Source organism: Sphaerodactylus townsendi, linkage group LG07, assembly GCF_021028975.2.
Source record: "Sphaerodactylus townsendi isolate TG3544 linkage group LG07, MPM_Stown_v2.3, whole genome shotgun sequence".
NCBI classification, from domain to species: domain Eukaryota; kingdom Metazoa; phylum Chordata; class Lepidosauria; order Squamata; family Sphaerodactylidae; genus Sphaerodactylus; species Sphaerodactylus townsendi.
In genome coordinates this window covers 113,439,542-113,467,181 of record NC_059431.1, presented here as the reverse complement: position 1 = coordinate 113,467,181, position 27,640 = coordinate 113,439,542, and the positions used below count along the sequence as shown (strand labels likewise).

At 48.3% G+C, this 27,640-nt stretch overlaps 2 protein-coding genes across 5 annotated transcripts; one reads left to right on the top strand and one right to left on the bottom strand.

Annotated features, from left to right (window-relative positions):
- Positions 1-414: 414 nt before the first annotated feature.
- On the bottom strand, positions 415-25,319 carry M6PR (mannose-6-phosphate receptor, cation dependent). 2 transcript variants are annotated; one of them, XM_048504033.1, is made up of 7 exons: positions 25,115-25,319; positions 20,537-20,713; positions 14,208-14,374; positions 14,006-14,115; positions 8,950-9,080; positions 5,678-5,804; positions 415-2,130 (listed from the first exon to the last, which is right to left on the bottom strand). In XM_048504033.1, the coding sequence occupies exons 2-7, from the start codon at positions 20,710-20,712 to the stop codon at positions 2,008-2,010; spliced, it is 834 nt and encodes a 277-aa protein (XP_048359990.1). In that variant the 5' UTR covers position 20,713; positions 25,115-25,319; the 3' UTR covers positions 415-2,007. The 2 variants fall into 2 exon arrangements, with proteins under 2 accessions (XP_048359990.1, XP_048359992.1); XM_048504035.1 differs by having other exon boundaries at positions 25,166-25,319.
- A 151-nt stretch (positions 25,320-25,470) lies between these two features.
- On the top strand, positions 25,471-27,589 carry LOC125436116. 3 transcript variants are annotated; one of them, XM_048502752.1, is made up of 2 exons: positions 25,471-25,545; positions 25,960-27,589. In XM_048502752.1, exon 2 carries the CDS (start codon positions 26,090-26,092, stop codon positions 27,044-27,046), a length of 957 nt encoding a protein of 318 aa, XP_048358709.1. In that variant the 5' UTR covers positions 25,471-25,545; positions 25,960-26,089; the 3' UTR covers positions 27,047-27,589. The 3 variants fall into 3 exon arrangements, with proteins under 3 accessions (XP_048358709.1, XP_048358711.1, XP_048358710.1); XM_048502754.1 differs by lacking the exon at positions 25,471-25,545 and adding an exon at positions 25,577-25,629; XM_048502753.1 differs by lacking the exon at positions 25,471-25,545 and adding an exon at positions 25,726-25,858.
- Positions 27,590-27,640: the final 51 nt, after the last annotated feature.

Below are 27,640 nucleotides of genomic sequence, written 5' to 3'. Positions count from 1 at the left end.
CCTATGTTCTTATGAAGGTACTTTAATGGACTGCTTAGCTCAGTGGTTCCCAATCTTTTGTAACTCAGGTACCCCTTGGCAACCCATTTCCCTGAAACTGTACCACCATATTAGCAAACCCATTCTGTAATATTTTTTTTTAACAAACTCCCAAATGGTCTGGAATGCATCCGAGGTTGAGAACCACTGGCCTAACTCTGTGCTGTTTAACATGAACAACGCCACTGCCCCCAAAGGACGTTCAGCCCCTAAGATGTAGAGACCAGCAGCTCTGTGTTCTCCGCCTTCTGTTTAGCAGGCCAGGAATAAAGGAACTGTACTGTACAAAGCCCTTGCTTTGTTCTCCCAGGACTGCATTAATCAGTGACTCCCCGTTCCAAACTCTTCTCATTGACTTTCACCCACACCTGCATCGGGGCTTCCAAGCCATCTTTATTTTCAAGTTTTTGTACAAAGATTTCCAAACACCACCATAAAAAAGTGACCACGACGCAGTGATTTGTGTTTTTTCCCCGAAGCTGAGAAGCCTGACTGTCAAGGTTGATGAATCCGTTTCTTCCACCCTTCAGGTTTTAGTCACTAAAGTCCAGCTACATCCTTGCCCGGCTGGCAAAATGTCCACTGGAGGTGTGTGTGATATCCCTGCGAAAGGAGGCTGGTGCTGCCAGCAAATTCAGGCCTCTTTGGACTTGATGTGAACCGCGTCCTCTTGGCTCCAGCTGCACTGAGATAAATCCCGAATGCTTTGCAGTAACACCGTCTGCCTGCAGCCACAAGTAAAAGGAACCCCCACCGTCTGCCTGCGGCCACAAGTAAAAGGAAGCCCTCCAAATAAAAGCAAGCAAATCCTTCCTGCCCCGCCTTACCCAAAAGCAAATGCCGGCACAGAGCGGACTTGCCATCACATCTTAAGAGCACAGAACAGAAACAGCCGAGACGGGCTGTTAAGGGCACTATAATTTTCCCGGCTCTTGTAAACAAAAACTAGTCGAAACTCACCTTTCCTGGTGGTTCAGCGCCTTCAGTTAACATTTCCTAGCAGGGTGTCAGCTACAAGCACTCTGAGAAGACTCCTGCAGTCCTTCAACGGTCTGGGGGCTGTAGCTCCCTCCGTCAGTTCTGTCTTACCTATCCTGTGACCCGAACTGACCCCGACTGGGGTTTGACAGCAGCATTTCACTTTCAGTCCCTGCCACTATTGCATTTACAATTAAAGCTGAACGACCCGTCTTACTGATAAAGCTTTCCGAGAGAATGGATCGATCCAGTGGGAATCGGTGCCTGAACCAAAACCATTCAAGGAAGGGACTCTCGCCTCTTAACCCTTTCTAAAATAATACATCCCCTTTCCCATTTGACCTACTTAGCAAAATAAGCACAAACGCCCTCCTGGCGTCTAGGCTTTTGGTTAAAAAGCGGGAGAGAAAGATCCTTCATGTAGTTTAGCTACCGTGCCTCCCAGGAGGGCTTGAAAAGACTGGCGAGAGCTCCCTGAAGTTGCGTCCGAAAAGTACAAACGAGCTTTGCTTATGCCATTGCTACGCAGGCCCGAAACAAAATACAGTGGAATCATTCAAAACAGGAAATCCAGTGTTTCAAAGAGGAAGGCTGATAGAAAAATGGGCAGTCGTGTAAAACCGAACAGGTCTCCCCAACCTCCCGTCTACCGGTTGCTTCCTCGTGTGAGCAGACCTCTCCAACACTTCCAAGGATTTCCCCAGCGGTGGGGCAAAACCTCCGCCTCAGGAGGCAGTGAATCATTTTGCTGCCGTGAGCTCTGGTCTGAATCCCCTTTCTCTACAACTCTTCCTTCATGACAGGTTCCCCCAGCCTCAGCAGAGCATTCAGTCAGATAAGGGAGGGGGCGAAAAAACCCAGGGCAGCCATAGTGAAAGCAAGCGGCTCAAGAGGTGAGAGGCAGAGATCGGGGGGGGGGGGGGCAGGAGAAGTGGCTGAGTTAACACCCGCTTATGTGAACACCGAGGGGAGGAAGCAGCAGAAGGCGAATCACATGGGCAGTAAGTGGTCGTCCCGCTCTTCGGGTTCCTCGCCGAGCTGGTCGTCTCCGACGCCGCGGTACGCGTTGGGCACGTTGCGAGGCTTGGACCGGCACACGAAGTCACAGCCGTCCTGCGAACACAGGAGAGCATCAAGGCATTCAACAACCACACAGAAACCTCACTCCTTAATCGGATTGTTCAGATTTCAATCATTCCATTCAGAACTGTGTGCTCAAATCGCATCACCTCTTCCTAGAAAGTTTTAAGAGCTGCCTCCTCGGTCCTGAGAGGACCAAACATGGCAGCCAAAGCAGGGGGGAGACGCTGTTGCCCTGCCAGAAACATGGCAGGGAGGGATGCTTACGTTGGATTAGGAGGTTTCAGGTGTTCAGAATTGGACTATTTAATGAGCTTTTTTGTTCTCCAGTGCAACGAAGCTGTCCGAAATCGGAGCAGCTGTGTTTCATGGCGAAACCTGCTTCTCTTGCAGATGCCAGCGTCTCACTTGAGAATTCAGCTTTGGTCTCTCGACAGGCACAAAGTTGACGGTCCTCCAGAAAGAGACAGTTTGGGGTTTCCACCAGGAGATGACCTTGTTGGGGGCTGCTGCCAAAGTTGGCAAGGCTTTACATACTCTGAAAAGTTCCTAATGCAGAAGACAATGGGACGGGAGCGGAAGGGGGGGGGGGGAAAGGATTCTCACAGTGATAGGCTGAAGCCCACAGCCTCAAAATCTAGGGGGCCTCTAGCCAAGGGGTATAATAGTGTACACATTTTCTTTATGCATTTTTTTCCAATCACCGTATTTAACAATAACTTATGTCCTTTAGAGGAGGAATTGTGAATTGTGGAACAACCATCATCATCATCCTCTGTTGAAAACACTCTTCCATCTTCCTCTAGGCGTGAGGCTGGGGGATTGGGAGGGGCCTCACAAGTGGAATAGCCAAGCGCCTCTCTTCATCTAAATCGGGCCCTGAATATGCCCTTCCTGTGCACACACACACACCCCGCCCCCCAAACACTGTAAGTCAGGCAAGAGTCTAAACCAGGGATAAGAGGTAGGCACTGCCCCTGCTGATACCGTGTTTTCCCCAAAAATAACACAGCGTCCTATATTCATGTTTGCTGCAAAAGATGCATTGGGGCTTATTTTCAGGGGATGTCTTATTTTTTGCACCCCAGGGGCGTAGTGCCCAGGGGGCAGGGTGTACCAGGGAATCTGTAACTAGGGCTTATTTTTGGAGTAGGGTTTACATTGCAAGTATTCTCCAAAAATACCGAAAAATCATGCTAGGGCTTATTTTCGGGGCAGTTCTTATTTCTGGGGAAACACGGCACATCACGAGTGAGCAGAAGGTCACCTAGGAGTCCCCAGCCACTCTCTAGGCCAGGGGTATCCAATTCTGGTGCCCCAGATGTTCATGGACTACGATTCCCATCAGCCCCTGCCAGCATGGCCAATTGTCAAGTCAACCTTTATTAGGCATCGATATCAAAACAATTGGCAGAACAACGTCACATTTGGCAAAAGCATATTAAAATTCTCTGGATGAGAGCACCCTGCAAGAGGTATTGTGCTGTATTCCTTAAAATACCTCAAACAGGATATTGAAGAGATAGAAAAAGTGCAGAGAAGGGCAACGAGGATGATTGAGGGACTGGAGCACCTGCCTTATGAGGAGAGGCTGCAGCGTTTGGGACTCTTTAGTTTGGAGAGGAGACGTCTGAGGGGGGCTATGATTGAAGTCTATAAAATTATGCATGGGGTAGAAAATGTTGACAGAGAGACATTTTTCTCTCTTTCTCACAATACTAGAACCAGGGGGCATTCATTGAAAATGCTGGGGGGAAGAATTAGGACTAATAAAAGGAAACACTTCTTCACGCAACGTGTGATTGGTGTTTGGAATATGCTGCCACAGGAGGCGGTGATGGCCACTCACCTGGATAGCTTTAAAAGGGGCTTGGACAGATTGATGGAGGAGAAGTCGGTTTATGGCTACCAATCTTGATCCTCTTTGATCTGAGACTGCAAATGCCTTAACAGTCCAGGTGCTCAGGAGCAACAGCCGCAGAAGGCCATTGCTTTCACCTCCTGCATGTGAGCTCCCAAAGGCACCTGGTGGGCCACTGCGAGTAGCAGAGAGCTGGACTGGATGGACTCTGGTCTGATCCAGCAGGCTAGTTCTTATGTTCTTAAAATCTCAACATCATTACTATTTAGTAATTTTATTATACAACCTTTGGGAGAGATGTCACACATAATTCGTGATAACAGAGCTTCTCTCAAAAGGTTACAATTCGACCAAGAACATAAAATATGTTCCAATGTTTCAGCCTGGGATGGACAATATGGACATACCCTGTCTGAAAGGGACACATTCCCGAACCGCCCTTGGATAAACACAAGGGAAAAGACATGACATCTAGCTCTTGTAAGAACCCAACGTTGCCTGGGCTCATCAATCAGTAATACATAAGTGGCATGGCTAATTGGCCATGCTGGCAGGGACTGATGGGAATCATAGTCCATGAACCAAAGTTGGACACCCCTGCTCTAGGCAATTAGAAGTAAGAACATAAGAACTAGCCTGCTGGATCAGACGGGAGTCCACCTAGTCCAGCACTCTGCTACTCACAGGGGCCCACCAGGTGCCTTTGGGAGCTCACGTGCAGGATGTGAAAGCAAGGGCCTTCTGCTGCTGCTGCTCCTGAGCACCTGGTCTGCTAAGGCATTTGCAATCTCAGATCAAGGAGGATCAAGATTGGGAGCCATAGATCGACTTCTCCTCCATAAATCTGTCCAAGCCCTTTTTAAAGCTATCCAGGTTTGTGGCCATCACCACCTCCTGTGGCAGCTTTCTGGTCCTCCCCCAGTACTGCTGGACTCACCATATCCCTCCCATTAAAGCTTCTGCAGCAGCTGCTTTTCTGTGCTATGGAAGACATGCACCCCAGCTTGGGATGCAAAGAGAGCTGCCCCCAGCCCCCTTTCCCTCCCACCTCTCATCTTTGGCATGTGTACAGAGGAGCAGCAGTGGCGTAGGAGGTTCAGAGCTCGTGTATCTAATCTGGAGGAACCGGGTTTGATTCCCCGCTCTGCCGCCTGAGCTGTGGAGACTTATCTGGGGAATTCAGATTAGCCTGTGCACTCCCACACACGCCAGCTGGGTGACCTTGGGCTAGTCATAGCTTCTCGGAGCTCTTTCAGCCCCACCCGCCTCACAGGGTGTTTGTTGTGAGGGGGGAAGGGCAAGGAGATTGTAAGCCCCTTGGAGTCTCCTGCAGGAGAGAAAGGGGGGATATAAATCCAAACTCTTCTTCTTCTTCTTCCCTTACTGAAGAGGGGCCAGCCGCATGCCCTCAATATTTTCCTTTGCATCACAACTTCCGTTTGACAGTGATAAATGTAGAATTTTCCACAGCAGAACAAGTTTCAACTGGGAGGAGGGGGGGTGACAATTTGCTTTCGAAAAACCGCAAAGGAACAATTTCCTCAGCTGAGCTGTAAAAACCTACTCCGGAATGTGGCCATTTTTGAACAAGCTGCCGTTTTGTGACCGATCCCACCCTCTCAGTCTCCATTTTGTGACGGAGTAATTCCTGGTGCTCTTGGCCAAAGTCTACCCTCCCCTCGTGCTACACCACAGGGACGTCTGTTTTGTACGACTTACCGCCACGAGGTTGCCCATATCTTGCCAGAAAGCAAAATGGGGAAACTGCTCCATGCCTTTTGCTCCCACCACCAGGCGCTGGTAGAGGAAACCCCCGATGAGGTATACACCGACCAGTGATACAAACCTGCAAGAAAAGTTCAACATGGCAAAGTAGGCCCACTATCCAAAGGTGATATGTACAGAAAGGGCACCGGATGGCCAATTAAAACTGTGCAAAACAGAGCGATAGGCGAGAAATAAAGGGCAAAAGGAAAGGAGCAACAGCCGAGGCAACCTAGCTAGCTGCTTCTCCCTGGCAGGAAAAGAACTGAGGAGCCAGGAGGTGATTCCACCAGGCAGGAAGAGGAAATAATTCCCTGCCTCCCTGATTACATGGCGAGAACCACCCACCAGATGTCCACAAAGCTCAGAGGGAAAAGTCAAAGCTTTGTGGCTCCCGAGAAAACTTTGAATAAACAAAGCTCTTTGGCCACCTGCTTAGAAATCAGTCCAGAGGCTCACCAAGTACGCTGCAGGAGAATCTGTACAATAAAATAAAGCGATTTGATAGCTATAGCCTTCAATCTACCAATTGTATGGTCTATTATGTGTTTTATAGTCCAATGTTATTGTCTATTGTTTGTAGACAAAGGATATTGTCTATAAATTACAGGAGCAGCAATTATAGGAGCAACGGTGGTGTAGTGGTTAACAGCAGGTGTACTCTAATCTGGAGGAACCGGGTTTGATTCCCCGCTCTGCCGCTTGAGCTGTGGAGGCTTATCTGGGGCATTCAGATTAGCTTGTGCACTCCAACACACGCCAGCTGGGTGACCTTGGGCTAGTCACAGTTCTTCTGAGCTCTCTCAGTCTCACCTACCTCACAGGGTGTTTGTTGTGAGGGAGAAAGGGAAAGGAGTTTGTAAGCCCCTTTGAGTCTCCTTGCAGGAGAGAAAGGGGGGGATATAAATCCAATTCTTTTTCTTCTTCTATAGACCAATCGTATTGTCTATTATGTGTTTTATAGTGCTCAGTTTTTATTTCCCCTATAGTATTTATGCTTTTATTCTGATTCCTTTATATTCCCATACCCTTTATGCCTCCATCTTCCTTTTAATATGTTTTATCTTTTACTTTATTTACCTTATACTGGCCTGTGACCATAGTAAAGGTTGACTTGAGCGATGAAGGGTTCTTGTGTTCGCTGTATTCCTGCTCTGATATCTCCAACCCTATCAACATTTCCAACACCTAAATTCTGGAAGGAAAACCCTTCAAGCTGCCACAAACTTACAACCATCCAAAACCTTAGAATGCTTGCAAGATGTCAGCTGCACTGGCTCTGGGTGGAATACCAGATCAGGTTTCAACCCCTAAATCAGGGTTGGCCAACCTATGGCGCTCCAGATGTTCGTGGACTATAATCCCCATCGGTCCCAACAATCCCCAATTGGCCATGCTGGCAGGGGCTGATGGGAACTGTAGTCCATGAACATCTGGAGCACCATAGGTTGGCCACCCCTGCCCTAAATCTAGGGCCAGTGAACCTATGGTACTGTCTCTCCCAGTATACCCTCGATCGCTGGGCTCAGCATGTGAAAATCTGCTGGTCTCTGGCCTGAAAGATGTCCGGCTTGTCTTAGCCAGGGTTAGAGCCTTTTCAGCACTGGCCCCAACCAGGTGGAATGCCTTGTGTAGTGAGACCTGATGCCATTCCACAGGGCCTGTAAGTTGTTCCACCAGGCCTATCATCGAGGCAGCTACAGTGCTTTCCACCTTGGCACTCTGTGCTATCTTCTGCCGCTGTTGCTCCCCTCCAGGAAGACAGAAACCTTTTTGATGAACTTTGCCATAGAATTGAATGGACTTCGGTTACAGGCAGAAGTGTATTTAAATGTTATCTATATATTGTTTTCAATGTTTTAAAAATGTTGGTAGCCGCTCTGAACCTGCAAGGGAAAGGGCGGCATATAAAATGAATAAAATACTAAATAAACGAAATAAATTTGACATGCGCTTTTCTATAGCAGCATCTAAAATAGTGGGGCAGGAAGAAGAGATTGCAACGTTGACACCGGCCCCCTTCTTTTAAAAAACAAGGGAGAAATGGAGGCAACAGACACAGAAGCAAATGAAGATTAACGCATATGATCCAGCGTGAACCCGACACTGCGTGTAATCATTCTTGTCTTGCAGCCTTACACTAGAAAGAGAGAAGATTGCTCTTCCTTCTCCTGTAGCTTGATCCAGAGAAAGCTCAGCTGCTATGACGAGTTAATCCAAACTACTGTCACGTGTCGCTTCGGCTGCAGGGTTTGGGGGCATTTACAGACTCCCAACGTGCCAGTCAAGTTACTAAGTTTTGTGCGAGAGCGGACAGAGTTTGCTCCACCACTTATACCAAATGTGCTACTTGACAACTGAGACACCGATTTTCAAAGCGCCAACATTTGTCTAATCCGAGTTGCTCAGCTGTAACTTGATGGCAACGGATCTGGTCAAAAGACACGTGGTGTCTCGCAGCACGCCAAAAGAGCGTAATAAATCGATTGGGAAAGTATTTATTGAAAGAAGGAGCAACTTAGAAACACTCAGCATGGAATGACCATTGTTAACCATTGTAAAAGTCCATGGCCCCTCAACAGAAAGAACTTTGAATTGGCTCCCTCAATGCTCCGTAAGGCCTAGAGAAGTAAAGATCTGAGACTTTTGCTTCCATCCTATAATTGTTCCTGTGGCTTTTGGCCTTTCTATGGCTCCTGTTTCCCAGGTGAGCGTCAGGAGGAAACCTCCTAATGGTAAAAGCAGTCTAATGATACATCAGTTACTGGAATGCGGGGTAGGGGAGAGATCTTCCAGAAGAGGCTAGAGCAGTGGTTCTCAACCTTCCTAATGCCGCAACCCTTTAATACAGTCCCTCATGTTGTGGTGACCCCCAACCATAAAATTGTTTTCGTTGCTACTTCATAACTGTAATTTTCCGATGGTCTTAGGCGACCCCTGTGAAAGGGTCGTGCAACCTCACAGGTTGAGAACCGCTGGGCTAGAGAGCCATCTGAGAGGCATATTCTAACTGTAGATTTCCTGAACTGAGCTGGAGGGTTGGACTCGGAGGCCAATAGGGCTCCTTCCGACCTTATGATCCTCTGGTTCTCTGCACAAGAACTGCTGCCTGTAGAAACACCAACACATTATTATAACCAGAACTGAGCTTGCACAAACGGGCCTGGCGTGCAAACAGAAACAGTGGAAGGGCAGATGTTGACAAACAGCTGCTGGGGTTAACTCACGTGATCAGCAATATGGAACCCACGCTTAGGTGCGAGTCCACGGGCGGGCAGGCCACGCTGCTCTCCAGCTCGAAAAGGTAGAAACATTCCTCTTCCTTCTCTCGCTCTTCTCCCACCATGGTGAAGTCCCCCTGCATTGAGAGAAGGCGGGAGTGTGAGTCTTAATGCTACTGAAGGAAGCTAGAAGCTTTCAGCCATGCCGCAAGTTTGTTTGTTTGTTTGTTTGTTTGTTTATTTATTGATTGATTGACTGATTGATTGATTGGATTTGTAGACCGCCCCATCTCCGAAGGGCTCTGCACAACAATATCCACATGTGTACATCATTACAATAAGTGCAATTACTAAAACCAATAAAATCCATTAAAAACAGCGGTCAGTACAAAAAATCAGGCGTCCCAAAAACCCAATTTATTTAAAGGCCTCCCCAAGAAGAGGGAGCAGACGGACTCCCTCTAAGAGGGCAGCATAAGGTGGTAAAATAAATATATGGGGGGGGGGGGGGCGGCCACTTTTCAATGCTGGCCACTGTTTTCCACCTCTTCCCCCAAACCGCCTGCCTGAAAGTTGGTTATTTATATTCATACAACAGGCAACGTCAGGTGCTCATAAAAATCATGTGGCATAGCCCTCCTGAGAATGAAGGTGACAAGTTGTATCGTTAAGTGTCTTCTGTAACAAGAAGACCTTGAGTATGTTCCACAAGGCCTTTGGTTGAGGCCGTCCTATGCTTTGTGTATACAATCTAAAATTACGGACCTCCCGTATCTATATTGATATTGCTAGCATCAATACTATCCGCGCTTCTTCATCTGGTGCATTACCCCCCCCCCGCCCCAAACTTCTTTTCTTCTCCCTCACAATAAATAAGACTCAAAAGTCGTGGGAGATAGATACTTAAGCCAAAGTTTATTAATTGGTAGCTATCGATTTAGGAATTAGTCTACACGGGAACAGCTGAATTGTCTTTTATAATGTCATGTTTTTAACCTGGTGCATTTTGACACTGAAATGGTTTTAACTTCTGGTTATGAGCTGCCCTGACTCTGACTTCAGCTGGGAATTGAGCAGGGTACAAGTTTAATAAAATAAAATGAAAAATATATATATGGGAAGCTAACATGGAAGGCAAGAAGGTTCCAGCTCAACAGCATTTGCTCTGGGCGCAGACAGCTACATCTGCTACTGTTATCAGAAGAAGAAGAAGAGTTTGGATTTATATCCCCCCTTTCTCTCCTGCAGGAGACTCAAAGGGGCTGACAATCTCCTTGCCCTCCCCCCCTCACCACAAACACCCTGTGAGGTAGGTGGGGGCTGAGAGAGCTCCGAGAAGCTGTGACTAGCCCAAGGTCACCCAGCTGGCGTGTGTGGGAGTGCACAGGCTAATCTGAATTCCCCAGATCAGCCTCCACAGCTCAGGCGGCAGAGCTGGGAATCAAACCCGGTTCCTCCAGATTAGAAGAAGAAGAAGAAGAAGAAGAAGAAGAAGAAGAAGAAGAAGAAGAAGAAGAAGAAGAAGAAGAGGAGGAGGAGGAGGAGGAGGAGTTTGGATTTATACCCCCCCTTTCTCTCCTGTAGGAGACTCAAAGGGGCGGCAAATCCCCCTGCCCTCCCCCCCCTCACCACAAACCCCCTGTGAGCCAAGTAGGGTGGGAGCTGTGAGAGAGCTCCGAGAAGCTGTGACTAGCCCAAGGTCACCCAGCTGGCGTGTGTGGGAGTGCACAGGCTAATCTGAATTCCCCAGATCAGCCTCCACAGCTCAGGCGGCAGAGCTGGGAATCAAACCCAGTTCCTCCAGATTAGATACACGAGCTCTTAACCTGCTACGCCACTGCTGCTCCTCTCACAAATCAGCCCCGTTTACTCCCATCTGTGGTTTAAAGGTGGCAGCTTCCTCATTTCTCTGGAGGCAACTGGAAACTCTCTTTCCTGTTGGTCCTTTCCTGAAACATGCGACAGGGACCACCCTGGGAAGAAGGGCTCAGGGGAGCTGCAGAGGACCAGGGTTGTGGGGAGGGAGCAACATTTGGGGGGCCAAGTTAGTGGGAGGGTCCCTGAAAGCAGCATAATGCCGCATCCACCCGAATGCCTCTCTGCGTATTTCCCTTTAGAAAAAAAGGCTGAGTCCTGTAAGACAGCTTCATTCTTGGTGTGCCTGCTTTTGTGTGCAGGCACATTTGTGAATCTAATGAAGTGTGCATGATCGCGATGGTCCCTGACCCCTCGATGATGCGGCTGGCCTCTACCCGGGCCAGGGCTTTTACCTGGCTGGTGGAACACGCTACCACCAGTTATCCGGGCCCTGCCGGATCTGGGAGAGTTCCGCAGGGCCTGCAAGACTGAATTGTTCCACCGGGCGTTTGGAGGGGCCGGCCGCTGATGCCCCCCTCCCCTTTCCCCCTCCTTTTCCTTACATTCTGGGTTCTCCGCCTCTCTGTTTTATTTTCCAGGGTGGATCTATGAAGTTCTGTTTTTACGACTGGATGCCAATGTAGCATTATTGATTGCTGTTTTAATGGGGTTTTATTGTAACTATTGTTTTATTGTGTTGTTCACCGCCCAGAGCCCTTTGGGGGAGGGGCGGTATATAAAACCAATTATAAATAAATAAATAAATAAATAAATGCTTATACCAAGCATAACACTTTCACGTAGTTCAACTTTTTAAATTAATATTTAGGTACAAGTTTCCACAAACCACACAAAAGTACATTTTCCATAAGGACTCCCCATTTCGTAAAATTGGATCTTCAAAGTTACTGCTAACAAAAGTCAAAGTTACTACTGATAAAAGTCACACTTTTCTCTATTGGATCTTATTTTAACAATTCCTGCCCTTCAAAAACCATCAAGCTGTTGTGGGTTTTCTGGGTTGGGTGGCTGTGGTCCGGTTCTTTTTGCTCCTAACATTTCACCTGCAACTATGGCTGGCGTCTTCAGAGGCATGTCCCGGTAAGATGAACCACAGAGAGAAACATTAGGAGCAAAAAGTACCAGGCCATGGCCACCCATCCTGGGAACCCCACAACAGCCAACTGATTCCAGCCATGAAAGCCTTCCACAAAACGCCAATCATCAATTTGTTTTTTTCCTGTTTTGCCCAAATAATCAGGGGTTTCCAATAGTTTAAAAATTTAATCAATTTTTTTTCTTTAAGTTACGAAGAACAAAACTTTGTTGGTCTTAAAGGCGGCACAGGACTCAAAACTTTTTGGATTTATTTTCCTTTTCGTGCAGTTCTGTCTGCAACCACTAGGGGCACAGGGAAAGCAAGGCACAGTAAAAGGCACTCTGACAACAGGTCAGACTGGCTTTTCTGAAAAACTTGCCTAACAGATCTTGGGTCACAGCAAGATACAATATTCCCCTCTCTCTTCCTCCTCCCCCTCTTTCTACCCTCCTCCATCCTTTACATGCTGAAATACAAGGACAAGCACAAGGCAGCCAGCACAACAGGTATTCAAGTGAAAAGCAATGCAGGCGAATTAACTAAGTTAATTAAGCTCAACTGGTTATACAAGCGGAACAGAAGTTAGAACTCCCATTTCAGGCAGGGAGTTATCATCATTATTGTGATGGGTTGGCTAAGAGCCCTCTGAAAAGGCTACTTTGCTATATGAAGAAGAAGAGTTTGGATTTATATCCCCCCTTTCTCTCCTGTAGGACACTCAAAAGGGGCTTACAAACTCCTTTCCCTTCCCCCCTCACGACAAACACCCTGTGAGGTGGGTGGGGCTGAGAGAGCTCCAAAAAGCTGTGACTAGCCCAAGGTCACCCAGCTGGCGTGTGTGGGAGTGCACAGGCTAATCTGAATTCCCCAGATAAGCCTCCACAGCTCAAGCGGCAGCTGGGAATCAAACCCAATTCCTCCAGATCAAAGTGCACCTGCTCTTAGCCAGCATGCCACTGCTGCACAAAAGATGTAATCTTTTTTACTTCATCGGAATCAGTTATTTTTATCCAGCACCTCTGCCTAACCCACTCTGCCCGCTTCAGTGCTAGCGGTAACATTTCGCCTGTACCTACCGTGTTTCCCTGAAAATAAGACAAGGTCTTAAATTAATTTTTGCTCCAAAAGATGTGTTGGAGCTTATTTTCAGGGGATGTCTTATTTTTTTCCCATGATTTTGCAGCCCCCCCCCCCATGTGACCAGATCAGCTGCGCCGGGGAATCTGTAACTAGGGTTCATTTTTTGAAGTAGGGCTTATATTTCAAGCATCCTTCAAAAAATCATGCTAGGGTTTATTTTCGGGGTTAGTCTTATTTTTGGGGAAACAGGGTATAACTGGCATCTTCAGAGGTATGTCAGCGGGATGTATTTCTCTCTGGGGCACAGTGTGGAGCGCCTATGTGGTGGGGTATATATTTTATCCGCCTGACAGGGGGGTGAGGAACAGAGTTCATTAATAGTTGCACTTGCTGTTGCCTTTGCAATCACATTCACAATTGCATATGCTTGGGTGCTCATTTGCAGCCTTTGCATTTCTCTAGTTTTGATGTGTTTTTTTAGTACTGGTAGCCAGGTTTTGTTGATTTTCAAACTCTCTTCCTTCTCGTTGAAACTGACCTGGTGTTTGTGGATTTCAAGGGCTCCCCCCACCCCGAGAGTATTCAGTAGATGTGCTATCCTCACTGGCTTATATCACTTACCTTTTTCCGAATGCAAAGTATTAAAGAGCATGGAGTGCAATCTAAACTAGCGATTATGACAGAAGACAGATTCCTACTCTCCGGATAATCTATCTGCAAAACGTTTTTTCTAAGCTGTGCAGTTTTTGTGTTTTCTGGTAGTTTTTGCCCCAAATCTTTCACCTGCTTCTTTGGCAGGCATCTTCGGAGGAAAGATGTGATCCTGTCTGTGGCTGGACAGAAGCACAATTTACCACTGAAGACGCCAGCTGTACACCAGGTAAAATGTTAGTAGCAAAAACTACTAGACCACGGCCACATCAGCCAGTTGATTCTGGCTATAAAAGCCTTCAACAAGACACTGTCTGCAAAATGTCTGGATCTGTACTCCTTTCAAAGCCGCCCTGTCCTTCACTGTCTACTTACTGCAAGTGTCTTCCGGTTGCAGGTGATCATGACCATGGCTTTCCTCTTCTCGTTCCCACAGTGACTGCCGTATTTATCCCCCCCTTTGTAGGTCAGCATAATCCACTCGGCTGTCGAGACAGAAATACAGGAGTTGCCGTTGAGGCTCAGAAGGGCTTGTGGAATGACAAAGGGAGGCTGTTCAGGAATCAGGACACCTTACTTCCGCTAGTAACATGGGTTTCAGTGATTCGTCCCACCACGGTGGTTTTTCGGTTTTTCTCGTCGATCTGCACCAGGCCGGAAGTGTTCCCGCTGTCTGCGATCCCTCGACACACTTGGAACACGTATTTGTATTTTTCGGTTGCATTTTCTACAATGGTTGTGAAACTGCAAGACATCATGGAGAGAGAAGCGCTGCAAAAATGGTTAAGGCTCCCACCTCCAACCAATCATAATACTGGTTATAACACACAATGCAGTCATAATACATTGTTCTGGCTGTGAAAGCCTTCAACAATAGGTAAAGTTTCCCCTTCAGTCTTGTTCGACCCTAGGATATCACTGCAAGCAGTGATTTCATAGGCAAGCCGCTTTTGTGGGGTCGTTTGCCATTGCTTTCCCCAGCTATTCTTTACCCCTTAGCTATGAGCTCAGTCAGGGGTCTGCAACCTGCGGCTCTCCAAATGTTCATGAACTACAATTCCCATCAGCCCCTGCCAGCGTACCATGCGGGGCTGATAGGAATGTAACAGTTCCTAAACTGCTTCCTGGAGAGCCGCGATTGGTCCTGGGCCTGAAGCGCTAAATACCTCATTTACTGACCAAGAAATGGCTGGCTGGCTGAGTTGACCATGATAAATAGATCAGCAAATATTTACAGTCAAACCAATACTAGAAAATCTGAGGCCAGCCAAGCCTATGAAGAATGGACTGTATATACAAGGCAATGAACGAATTGGTATATGCAATTAATTCGAGTATAAAGTCAATAGATAAGTCATACACCATTCATAAAGATATATTGTGATTATATTATAAGTAATATGCCACTGGATATAAATGTAATAACAAAACTTACAATGAGGGCACTTAGGCAACCTAAGAAGCGTAATGGGACAGTACTTAGTAACAAATTCTCATAAACATTGTACATAGAAGAAGAAGAAGCAGAAGAAGAAGCAGAAGAAGAAGAAGAAGAAGAAGAGGAGGAGGAGGAGTTTGGATTTAAATCCCCCCTTTCTCTCCTGCAGGAGACTCAAAGGGGCTGACAATCTCCTTGCCCTTCCCCCCTCACAACAAACACCCTGTGAGGTAGGTGGGGCTGAGAGAGCTCCGAGAAGCTGTGACTAGCCCAAGGTCACCCAGCTGGCATGTGTGGGAGTGCACAGGCTAATCTGAATTCCCCAGATAAGCCTCCGCAGCTCAGGCGGCAGAGCTGGGAATCAAACCCGGTTCCTCCAGATTAGATACATGAGCTCTTAACCTCCTACGCCACTGCTGGAACGAACTGTGAATGTTACAGGTTTCTTGCCTTATGTACAATGTTTATGAGATCTTATTCAATCTTCATGAGAATTTGTTACTAAGTACTGTCCCACTAAGCTTCTTAGGTTGCTCACTAACCTTCTCATGTAGCCCATGTTTTATTGTTACATTATAATCCAGTTACATATTACTTATAATATAATCTAATATATCTTTATGAATAATGATGTATATTTGCCTATCTGAACTTAATAACTCTCGAGAAGTAAGAGGCTATAAGAACATAAGAACTAGCCTGCTGGATCAGACCAGAGTCCATCTAGTCCAGCATTCTGCTACTCGCAGTGGCCCACCAGGTGCCTTTGGGAGCTCACATGCAGGATGTGAAAGCAATGGCCTTCTGCTGCTGCTGCTCCTGAGCACCTGGTCTGCTAAAACATTAGCAATCTGAGATCAAGGAGGATCAAGATTGGTAGCCATAGATTGACTTCTCCTCCATAAATCTGTCCAAGCCCTTTTTAAAGCTATCCAGGTTAGTGGCCATCACCACCTCCTGTGGCAGCATATTCCAAACACCAATCTGCGTTGCGTGAAGAAGTGTTTCCTTTTATTAGTCTAATTCTTCCCCAGCATTTTCAATGAATGCCCCTGGTTCTAGTATTGTGAAAAGAAAAAAATTTCTCTCTGTCAACATTTCTACCCCATGCATAATTTTATAGACTTCAATCCTATCCCTGAGCGTCTCCTCCAAATAAGAGTCCCAAAGCGCTGCCTCTCCTCATAAAGGAAGGTGCTCCAATCCTTCAATCATCTCGTTGCCCTTCTCTGCACTTTTCTATCTCTTCGATATCCTTCTTGAGATGGCGACCAAGACTGAACACGGTACTCAGAAGTGCGGTCGCACCCGCACGTGTTTATAAGGGCATGACAATCTTTGCAGTTTATTCTCAATTCCTTTCCTAATTGTATCCCCAGCGCCAGAGAGGTTGCCTTTTTCACGGCTGCCATGCATTGAGTTGACATTCCCATGGAACTATCAGCTAGGCCTTAAATCCTTTCCTGGTCTGTGACTGATAGCACTGACCCTGTGGCGTGTATGTGAAGTTTGGATTTTTTTTGCCCTATGGCATCACTTTACATTTTAAGCTACATTGAACTCATTGCCATTTCTTAGCCCACTCACCTAATTTATCAAGGTCGGCTTGGAGCTCTTAGCAATCCTTTGTGGTTCTCACCACCCTACATAATTTGGTATCATCCTGCAAACTTGGCCACCACACTACCCACCCTACTTCAGGTCATTTATGAATAAGTTAAAGAGCACTGGTCCCAAAACGGATCCTTAGGGGACACCACTCCTACATCTCCATTGTGAGAACTTCCCATTTACACCCACTCTTTGTTTCTGTTCCTCAACCAGTTTTTTAATCCATAGGAGGACTTCCCTCTTATTCCTTCATTGCTGAGTTTTTTCTCCAACAGTCTCTGGTGAGGAACTTTGTCAAAAGCCTTTTGGAAATCCAAGTAGACAATGTCCACTGGTTCCCCTTATCCCACATGTCTGTTTACACCCTCAAAGAACTCTGTAGTAAGTTTGTAAAGACAGGACTTGCCTCTACAAAAGCCATGCTGACTCTTCTCAGCAGATCTTGCTTTTCTACATGTTTAATAATTTTATCTTTAATGATAGATTCTACTAATTTACCAGGAACAGATGTCAAAACTGACTGGCCATAGCATTTCAGGTCCCCCCTAGACCCTTTCTTAAAGATTGGTGTGAGCAGTGGCCCATCTTCCAGTCTTCGGGGATGGAGCCTGATTTCGGGATAAGTTGCATATTAATGTGAGAACATCAGCAATTTCATGCTTGAGCTCTTTAGAACTCTTGGATGAATGCAATCTGGGCCAGGGATTTGGTAGCATTAGTTTATCCAATGGCTGCCAGAACTTCTTCCTTGTCTACTAGCCCGGCTAGTTCGCCAGTTCACCTCCTAAAGCTTGGTTCAGGTGCAGGAATTTTCCTGCCTCCTCTTGAACGAAGAACGAACCAAAATTCATTCAGCTTCTCTGCGTCTCTGTCGCAACACAGCACACTTTTTTGTTCCTTCATCGTCTCGCCGGACCTACGCTTCCTAGCTGGCTTCCTGCTTTTGATGTAGCAGAAGAACTGTTTGTTGCTAGTCTTGATGTTAGCAGCCATCGCGTTCCTCATCAATCCTTTTTTGCCTCCTTACAGCTAACTTGCTTCTCTTTTGCCACCATTTGTGTTCTCTCTGGTATTCTTCATCAGTTAAGTTGGACTTCCATTTTCTAAAGACATCTTTTTTTTCCTAATAGTACCTCAACCTCCTTGTTAACCATGGTGGCTTTCTTTTGGACTGGGCTGCCTTTCTAACCTCAGGAACACATTCCAGCTGAGCTTTTAAAGACTTGTGTTTTTTTTAAATAACCTCCAAGCACCTTGGACATTTTGACTCTCTTGATTTTCCCTTTCAGCTTCCTCGCACTATCCCCTCATCTTTGAGAAATTTCCCTTTCTGAAGGCAAATGTAACTACATTAGTAATTGTCACTTGTTAAGCATCACGGAGATACTGAATCTGACAGCATTGTAGTGGCTGTTCCTTTCTCGGCTCAACAACAACACTGACTTCCCGCTGCACCAGGTCCTGGGTCCCACATAGGAGTGAATCTTTCGGTTCCGCATCTCTCCCTGGTTGGTTCTACAACCATCTGCTCCTAAGCCACAGTCATTTAGCATATCAGGAATGTTCTCTCCTTACTATGACCTGAACATGCATTTTTTTTTCCGGATTTATGTGGGGATAGTTAAAATGCGCCCATTACCCATTTGTTGCTTTTGTTGGCCTTAATTTCTTTTTCCATCTCAGAATCCTCTTGTGCACTTTGGTCAGGGGGGGGCGATAATATATTCCTAATGTTAAACTATGCTTCACCCCTGGTATTGATATCCCGCAGTGTAATAGAGATCAGCTCCCCTGCATTGTCTATTTTATGTGACACTATGCTCTCTTTGATGTAGAGAGCCACCCACTAGCCCTGTCCTATCCTTCCTGTAGAGCCTGTAACCTGGGATAACAGCATCCATAGTTCTCCTCATTCACCATGTCTCCGTGATGCCCACTATATCAATGTCCTCCTTCAAAACTCTGTGCTCAGCTCTCCCATTTTGGAATTGAGATGCTTCTGCTATTAGCATAGGGAACGCTAGCGTACTCTGTCTCTGTCCTTAACCTGGGATTTATATTGAACTTTGCCCTCTAGCCTTTTGTAGACACTATCACTTATCACATTGCTATGCTCACCGGCTTGTATGTGGGTTGATTTAAGAAACCTCTCTCTGTGTCTGCATCCCCATGGACTCTGTATTCCGGGCGTGCCTCAGCTCTCGGCTTTCCCCGGATCATTTAAAAGCTGTTCTGCCACCTTTTAGCGTTGGCGTATTGGCAGCTATAGTTCCTCTTTGGTTAAGATGAAGCCGTCCCTTTTGTACAGGCCTGCCTTATCCCAAAGGTTCCCAGTTCTGACCAGCTGAAACCCTCTGCCTTACACCACCTTCTCATCCGCATTGAGACCTGTATCTCCGGCTTGCCTAATCTCCCTAGCGTGGAACAGGTAGCATTACCGGAGATGCCACCTTAGGGGTCCTGGATTTTAACCTTTTTCCTAGCAGCCTAATTTAAGCTTCCAGAACCTCCGGCTACATTTCCCAATGTCATTGGTACCAATGTGGACCACAACTGCTGACTCCACGCAGCACTGTCTAACAGCCTATCTAGGCGGCGTGACATCCATAACCTTAGCACCAGGCAGGCAAGTCACCATCGCGGTCATCGCTGTCACAAACCCAACTCTCTATATTCCTAATGATCGAATCACCCACTACAAGGCCCCCCTCGAGGGAATCCTCAGTCGCGGGGAGGATATCGACCACCAGCTAAGGAAGGGGTCCCATCTGAGGGCATCTTCCACCACCTCAGACTGGCACCCTCCGTCACCCAGACTCTCATTCTCCATGACATCTGAAGATGTCACCTTGGAAGTGGGACCTGGCTGCTAGGTCGAAAGCCTGGTTGTTGCCCTCTCTGCCTCTCAGCTTCTCCAGGTCTGCCACCTTGGCTTCAAGAGAACGCACATGTTCCTTGAGTGCCAGGAACTCATTGCAGCGAGGGCACACCCACGACTTCTGCCCTAGTGGCAGATAGTCATACATGCGACACTCAGTGCAAAACACTGGAAAGCCCCCATCCCCCTGCTGGCTTCCTGTCTTCTTATCTAACTGCATGTACCAATTAGTTCATTGCCTGATATATACAGTCCATGCTTCTTAGGCTTGGCTGGCCTCAGATTTTCTAGTATTGAGTTGACCATGAGCCAGCTGCCTGGATATCTGACCCACAGGGGGCTCGAACTCCTGACCGTATGAGTGACAGTGCAAGCACTTAACCACTATGCCACGCGGCTCCTATTCTTCAACAATACATAAGACTAAACTTCGTGTGATTGCTGTCTAGCCCAGGGGTAGGGAACCTGCGGCTCGAGAGCCGCATGCGGCTCTTCTGCCCTTACTCGCGGCTCCGCGAGGCGACTGTAGCCCCATCCTTGCCATACCATGGCAGAACTAGCGCGCATAATTGCCAGCGGCGGCTGGGCCATGCCACGGGCTTCCCCTCTTGCCCGCCCTGTTTGAGTGGGGCGGGCTCCAGCGGTCGAGCCATCGGCTACATCCGCGCGCCGCCCTGCGATTGGCAGGGGCGGACGGCAGCATCATCGGCTTCTCAGAATGAAGCGGGTAAAAGGTAAAAAAAAAAAAACCCCAATATATACAGTGTTATCTTTATTTTAAATGTCAAAAATTATTTGCGGCTCCAAGTGTTTTCTTTTCCCATGGAAAACGGGTCCAAATGGCTCTTTGAGTGTTAAAGGTTCCCTACCCCTGGTCTAGCCGATTTGCACAGAATCAATGAGGACTGTGGGAGACCAGTTCTGAAAGCGAGCAGCTCAGAACTCACTCGTAAAAGATGGTTATTCATAGCCGCCATACCTGTGATTGAGAAGCGGATCCAACCTCTTCAGCAGGGCGAGTTCCCTACTGGACTCGCTTCCTTTTTTCCCCACTGGATCGCAACCGTTTGCACCTGCCATGGCAGCCGTTGCAAGGACTAGCAGCACAGAAGGCAGGCATGAGCGAGCCAGGGATCTCCCTCTGCCCAGGAACATTCTGGTTCAGGAAAAGGGGAACAAGAGAACAAATGGTTAGTTTCTTCATAAAATGTGAAACCTGGATCCCTGAGATCACTAAATAATCAACGTCCAGACCTGCAATAAAGACATACAAAGGCTGAAATGTTGGAAGCGCTCTTGGATGATGAGTTTGGATTTATACCCCAGCTTTCTCTCCTGTAAGGAGACTCCAGGCGGCTTACAAGCGCCTTCCCCTTCCTCTCCCCACAACAGACACCTTGTGAGGTGGGTGGGGCAGAGAGAGTTCCGAAGAACTGGGACAAGCCCAAAGTTACCCAGCAGGAATGCATATGGTTCATCAGATAAGCCTCTGCCGCTCATATGGAGCAGTGGGGAATCAAATCTAATCTCCAGATTAGAATCCACCTGCTTTTAACCACTACGCCACGCTGGCTCACAGTCGCAGTGTTGTACAAGGCTGAAACAACTAAGAGGACAGAAACACTAATGGCCCAATGAGAACAACCCCCTTGAAACATTTGGCAGTGGAAGAGAACAGGCTCACTGCTTGATGAGTGAACTGGTACACATTCACCAGGGCCCAGCTTTGAAGGCAACGAGAAATTTGAGTCCAGTAGCACCTCAGAGGCCAACATGATTGGGGGTGGGGTTTTTCATGAGCTTTTAAGAGTGGTGGACTCTTATTTGAAGAAATGGGTTTGATTCCCTGCTCCTCCACATGAACGGTAGACTGTTGTTCCATCTTGTCCCCGCCCTTCTTGTCCCTCCTTCCTAGGAGCGGCAGTGGCGTGGTGGTTAAGAGCACTCTAATCTGGAGAACCAGGTTTGATTCCCCGCTTTGCCACTTGAGCTGTGGAGGGCTATCTGGGGAACTAAGATTAGCCCGTGCACTCCAACACACGCCAACTGAGTGACCTCGGGCCACTACTCGGACCTTACAGTTCTTCTGAGCTCTCTCAGCCCCACTTAAAAGAGTTGGGTGAAAGGTCAGAGTAGCAGACACCCCCTTCAAAACTGGAAATGCTTAAACATGGGGTCCCCAACATGACCTCAGGCTCCACAGTGCCGGCTGACACCTTTCCTGCCACCTGCCAAGTATTTTTCAAAGGGGGCCAGGTGCGACTTCGGCCCAGAAAAGGCTTCTGTGCAGAGATCTGGCTGCACAGATTTTTTAAAATGTTTATTCAGCAGTAGCTGCTGCTACAGCAGACAGATCTTCCCTGTGTGACTGAAAAGAAGATATAGCAGCCGCTACAGCTGAAGTAACAGGATGCTTAAAAAGATTTAGCCGAGTCTCGCAAATAAGTCCACCTTCGTATCCCCAGATTTCCAGTTCCTGCCTGCTCTAAGTGAATCATCACTTCTGAGAGGGGGAAGTTGTCATGTGACGAACGGCAGGAAAAACCACTCCTGATGCACACCACGACCCCCACGGAAATGACTAAAAGGCAAGGTCTAATAAAGACAGATTTGAGTGAGGCACAGGGAAGATATGAGGAGCCAGCCACTGGTTTTGCAGACAGGTTATTGTGGGATTTGCAGTGACCCAGTTGGCTGCGATGTCTGGTCTTTTTTTAATCCTGCCTCTCCAGGAGAAGATGGTTAGAAAAAAACGCCTTCATTTCAGAATACTCAGTATGCATCATTGGGAACTATTAGATCCCAGGCCTCCAAGCTGAAATAACCCTGCAGGAGTTCAGCACTGTTTGCTTCATTCCCTTCCAAATGAACTTGAAAGTGCTCCACTTGGGCCAGAAAAGGATGGTTTCCTTTAGTTCCTCAGCAGTTCCTGTTCGTTTCACAGGCCTACCCTGTCACGTTCCAGAGAGAGCAAAGAACCAACAAGCGATAAGAGTGAGCAGAATTCTCGTGACTCAGGCTCAGATGACACATCAGGGCAGCAGATGCTGTCTGTCTTACAGCACAATCTAATCTGAAGTGACTCCTGGAGGCAGAATGGGGCTCACTGGTGTTTACTCTGCCCGGGGCACTTACCCCAACGGAGGGGCAAATATGTTGGCTGGCAGCTGTCGCAAAACTCTGAGACATCAGTGCTTCTGTGGCGCGGCTGGAGATGGAGCTAACATTAGTCAGCTTCCAGCCCAGCTCTGACTCCACTTACTCCAGGGCTCTGATGTAGCCCAATGGAGGGTTTTACACCAGTGAAGTCCACATAGCCCAATGGAGGGTTTTACACCAGTGAAGTCCACATAGCCCAATGGAGGGTTTTACACCAGTGAAGTCCACATAGCTCAATGGAGGGTTTTTCAGTGGTTGGGAGGGTTTATTTGTATTGTTTACCTCTCTGTGCAACTGCAGCGCCCTCTAGAGGCCCCGGGGAGGTAGCAGCACCATTCCTGCTTGCCCCGGGGCACTGGACTGGGCTCCCCAGTTCAAAGTTACCCCTGCTGTGAACTCACCAGGCATGCGGCAATGAATGATTTCATTTTATTTCACTTCATTTCTATCTCACTTGCTTTCCTGGTGGAGATCCGAAGCAGCTTACAATGTTCCCCCATCTTTTTCATCCTCACAACAACCCTGTGTGGTAGGTCAGGATGAGAATGTGTGATTGGCCCAGGGCAACTCAGCGAGTTTCCACAGCAGGGCGGGGATACGAGCCGGCATTTCCCAGACCAGCAACCACTGCTGCAACCACACTGTCTTAAAGTTAAGTTTCCCCTTCAGTCGTGTTCGGCCCCGGGGCACCACTGCAAGCAGTGATTTCATAGGCAAGCCGTTTTTGTGGGGTAGTTTGCCACTGCTTTCCCTAGCTACTCTTTACCCCCTAGCTAGGCGCTAGGTACTCATTTACCGACCAAGGAATGGGTGGATGGCTGAGTCGACCATGAGCCAGCTGCCAGGATATCTGACCCACAGGGGGCTCGAACTCCTGACCGCATGAGTGACAGTGCAAGCACTTAACCACTACGCCATGCGGCCCCTGTCTTACAACCATCCAAACACATTAACCAATGTGATTGATAGTACATAAGACGGCAGCAGATATGGCGCTGGACACCGTGACAGGGAGAGACTCATAATCTCCGTTTTAACAGACAGAAAAGCAGCAAAGGAAGAGGACAAAGAGGCACAGCTAACAAGGCAAAAATACAAAACGCTGTCTTGTTAGCTCAGGTTTAAAGAAAGGTGTGAAGGTAAAAGTTAGGTATAAGTATTACCAGGCAGTATTACCATGGTATAAGTATTACCGTGGCCAAGCAGCGTGTGTGAAATGCTTGGAACTCAGTCTCAGCTGCTACAGATATTTTGACTGTTCATGCGGAAAAGGAACCAAGCATGTTCCCCAACTGTCCCAGAAGCCTTCCGAGCAGGAGCTTTGAGTCACCAGCTGGCGCCTTGGCCCTGGAGAAGCAGCCAGCCTCCCCCTTGGCGACACCATCTTGGACTATCGAGGCACCCTTGCCAGAGGTAGCCATTTTGCCTCCTCAAAGGGGCCAGTCGGTCTGTCAAGCTCCCAGGAGTGTGTAAAGGATTCCCCAAACTGCAGAGATCAGCTCCCACTGGAGAAAATGGCTGCTCTGGAGGGTGGACTGTATGGAATTATTCCCTGATGAAGTCCCTCCCCAGGTTCCAACCCCAAATCTCTATGACATTCCCAGTCTGGAGCCAGCAATCCTACTGCCAGATGATGTGCGACACAGCTGCCAATCCCCAGGTGGGGCCTGGGGACCCCACAGAATTACAGCTCCCCTCCAGGCTGCAGAAGCAAGTCCCACTGGAAAAAATGGCTGCTCTGGAGGGTGGACTCAATGGCATAGTACCCCACTGAGATCCCTCTCAAATCTCTTAAAGCAGGCGTGGCCAACCTAGGGTGCTCCAGATGTTCATGGACTACAATTCCCATCAGCCCCTGCCAGCATGGCCAGTCCATTGTAAGAGTCTGTTACTCCAGTCAATCATTGAGATCTGGAGCACCATAGGTTGGTCACCCCTGCTCTAAGAACTCCCCCATCTGAAGCTAGCAGATAACCTGGAGAGAAGGCTGCCAACCTCCAGGGGAGGCACGGGGATTGCCCCTGGAGAATATGGCTGCTTGGAAGGATGAACTCGATGGCATTACACCTCACGGAGGTCAGTCCCCTGCCAAACTCTGCTCTCCCCAGGTTCCACCCCCCAAATTCCTATAAATCTTCCAATCTGGAGCCTGCAAGTCTACTGCCAAATAACATGGAGATCAGGTTGCCAACCTCCAGGTGAGGACTGGCGATCGCCCCTTTGGAGGGTAGGTTCCATGGCATTGTACCCCACAGAGGTCCGTCCCCTCCTCAAATGCCCAGGAATTCCGCAACCTGGAATGGGCAGCCTTTCCCCAGTCCCCTCCAACAGTTCAGGCTCACCCAGCCCTTTAACTGCACGCCTGCGCAGAGGGCCCAGCAGTCACGTGAGCGCTCACCTGCGACTGTGGCGACTGCGCTCCCCCCGCCGAGTGACGTCACCGCCTTACCAAGAGACCGGCTAGCTGCCAATTAAGGAAGGCTCATGAATGAAGGCGCCGGGCGGCCCGACCAGCCCCCGAAGTTAAAGGCGTCAAAAGAAGCACTCTGCAGCCGGCCCCGGCGTCTTCCTCTCCTGGGGCGCCCGGTGCACCGGAAGCAGGAAGAGTCCCGGATTCCGGAAGCGCTTCCTCCAATCCCGTGCGAGAATCGCCGCGGCGGCCCGATGAGAGCGCGCCGCTGGAAAGGCGGGGCTTTTTCGCGGCGCCCAATCGCCTCCCGGTCGGCTGGCTCCATCTAGCCAATCAAAGCGTGCGGAGGAGGCGCGGCTCGTGAGGCTGCGCAGGCGGCCGGGCGTCTCTTAGTTGGCTGGCGAGGTGGGAACCGAGAGGTACGCAGGCGGCCGGGCGCGGCAGTTCCTTTGGGGGAGGCGGCGGTGGGGCAGTCCCGATCTCGGCTGGAGGGGCGGCCATAGGTGGGCCTCTGTTAGTAATGCTGGGTGCAGTGTTGGGGAAGGGTCTTCAAGGGCGTAATGTCGGGGAACGGTCTTCAAGGGCGTAATGTCGGGGAACGGTCTTCAAGGGCGTAATGTCGGGGTCTTCAAGGGCGGGTCCTATCGAGTAATGTCTTCAAGGGCGGGTCCTATCGAGCGTGGCCTAGCCTACAGGCACAACAGGGTGCTGTGGACCCATAGCGTGACCCCGGTTGGTATCCGAGGAGGGGGAGCGGAGCTCGGCCTTTATATACAGGCAGGTGGTCTGAAGCAGCAGGGGAAACTTTGAATTGCTTACATTGTTTATTTCAGAGTTTTATATCTTGATCCTTGGCAACCCAGAAGTACTGACGCAGGGGCGTGGATAGAATTCAGATCCAAGGGAAGAGAATCACATTCCCTCAAGGACTATACTCACAAGAGGTGCCCCCCCAAGTCTGTCATGTTCCCCCTGAATGAAAGGAAGCTGGCCGCTGCATTGAAACGAGAGGGTCAATTGATTTGGTCAGAATGGGGCCCTGACCGAAAGCCTGGAGAAGGCCGTGCCACCATCGATCCAGCAGAACCAGGAACATTGCATCTTTGGACTCACAAATCTGAGTACGCACCAGAGATGCAACCCCGAGATGCAGCGATGGCATTCGCCCGGGGAAAACTCGATGGGCCAACCACAGCCGAAGAGTGTGCCCATGCTGGCCCATTTGAAAATGGACCAAGAGGGACTACGACTGAAATGGCCACTGAGCCAAGATTGAGTACTGGATCAACGTGCCAAGAGGCCACCCATGCTTATGAGCTCAAAAGAAAAAACACCACAATTTTGGAGGATGACCCATGTACTTCGTATAATAAAGACTTGGAACCCGTCGAACCAGGTGCCAAGAGGAGCAGAATAGATACTGGCGAATTCCTAGACCACTCATCTATTCCCAAAATCTCGGAGGTGCAAAGAATCACAGACGATCTCATACGCGCTGGAGTAAAAGCGTGCCCAAATGGCGGACTAGCAGATCGCGACACTTGGATTGCCAAGACTGATATAGACAGTGACTTGTTTTCTCTCGCTCGTACGAGCCAAATAGCACCGGACGGCTCAGGTTATGTGTATGCCATGTTGGCCTGCAGGCCTCCAATGAGGCCCTCTTTGAACTTCGAGATATGGAAGTCTCGGGATAATTTTCCAACATCCCTCAAAACCAAGGCAGTCTGGATTGACACAGTGCTGGGAACACGGAATGTTGCAATATCTGCCAACACACTCCCCATTCGGATTCCATGTCCCAGTGCGACCAGACAGTTCAGACACGGTGACCCCGCGGGCCTCTACTTGGTTGAAGGAGAGTCATGTTTGGTCCTGAATAGACTAATCACTCCACAAAGGACAAATTGGCAAACGTGATATCAACTCCTGATGATATTCTTGAAGAACAGATCAGAGGGCCCCAGCTCCCGAAAAATAAAGTGGGGGTTCCTGCTATCAAAAATGAAAAGAATGTCTAATACGATGACCCCCTGGGTCAGAAAAAAAGAGTTTTATACCTTCAGGTTTTCTCCTCTCTGCTTCTCAAATGGTAAAAATTGCAATTCTAGTGCTTTGGTATTATAGGGTGCAGGATATTGCAACTCTTTCTCAAGTCGTGGGCTTACAGGAAGTGATGATATTTATAATGTAAAGGTGGTACAGTTTTATGTGCATGTTATAAATGATGTGTTTTATATTAAATCTGTTGAAGGAAGAAAAGTAGGTGAGCATTTTGCATATTTTTAAGCTTTACCTATTTTTCTGCTTTTATCAATGGTTTCAGAATTTCTGGAAACCAATAAGTGAAATAGGTTCTCTGAATTCCTGGCTTTCATGGGGGCGGGGGGGGGGGGGTTAAGTTGCTAGCCCTTTTCCTTCTAGAGCCAAGATGGTGTAGTGATTAAGAGTGGTGTACTCCAATCTGGAGAACTGGGTTTGATCCCCCCACTTCTCCACCTGAGTGGCAGACTC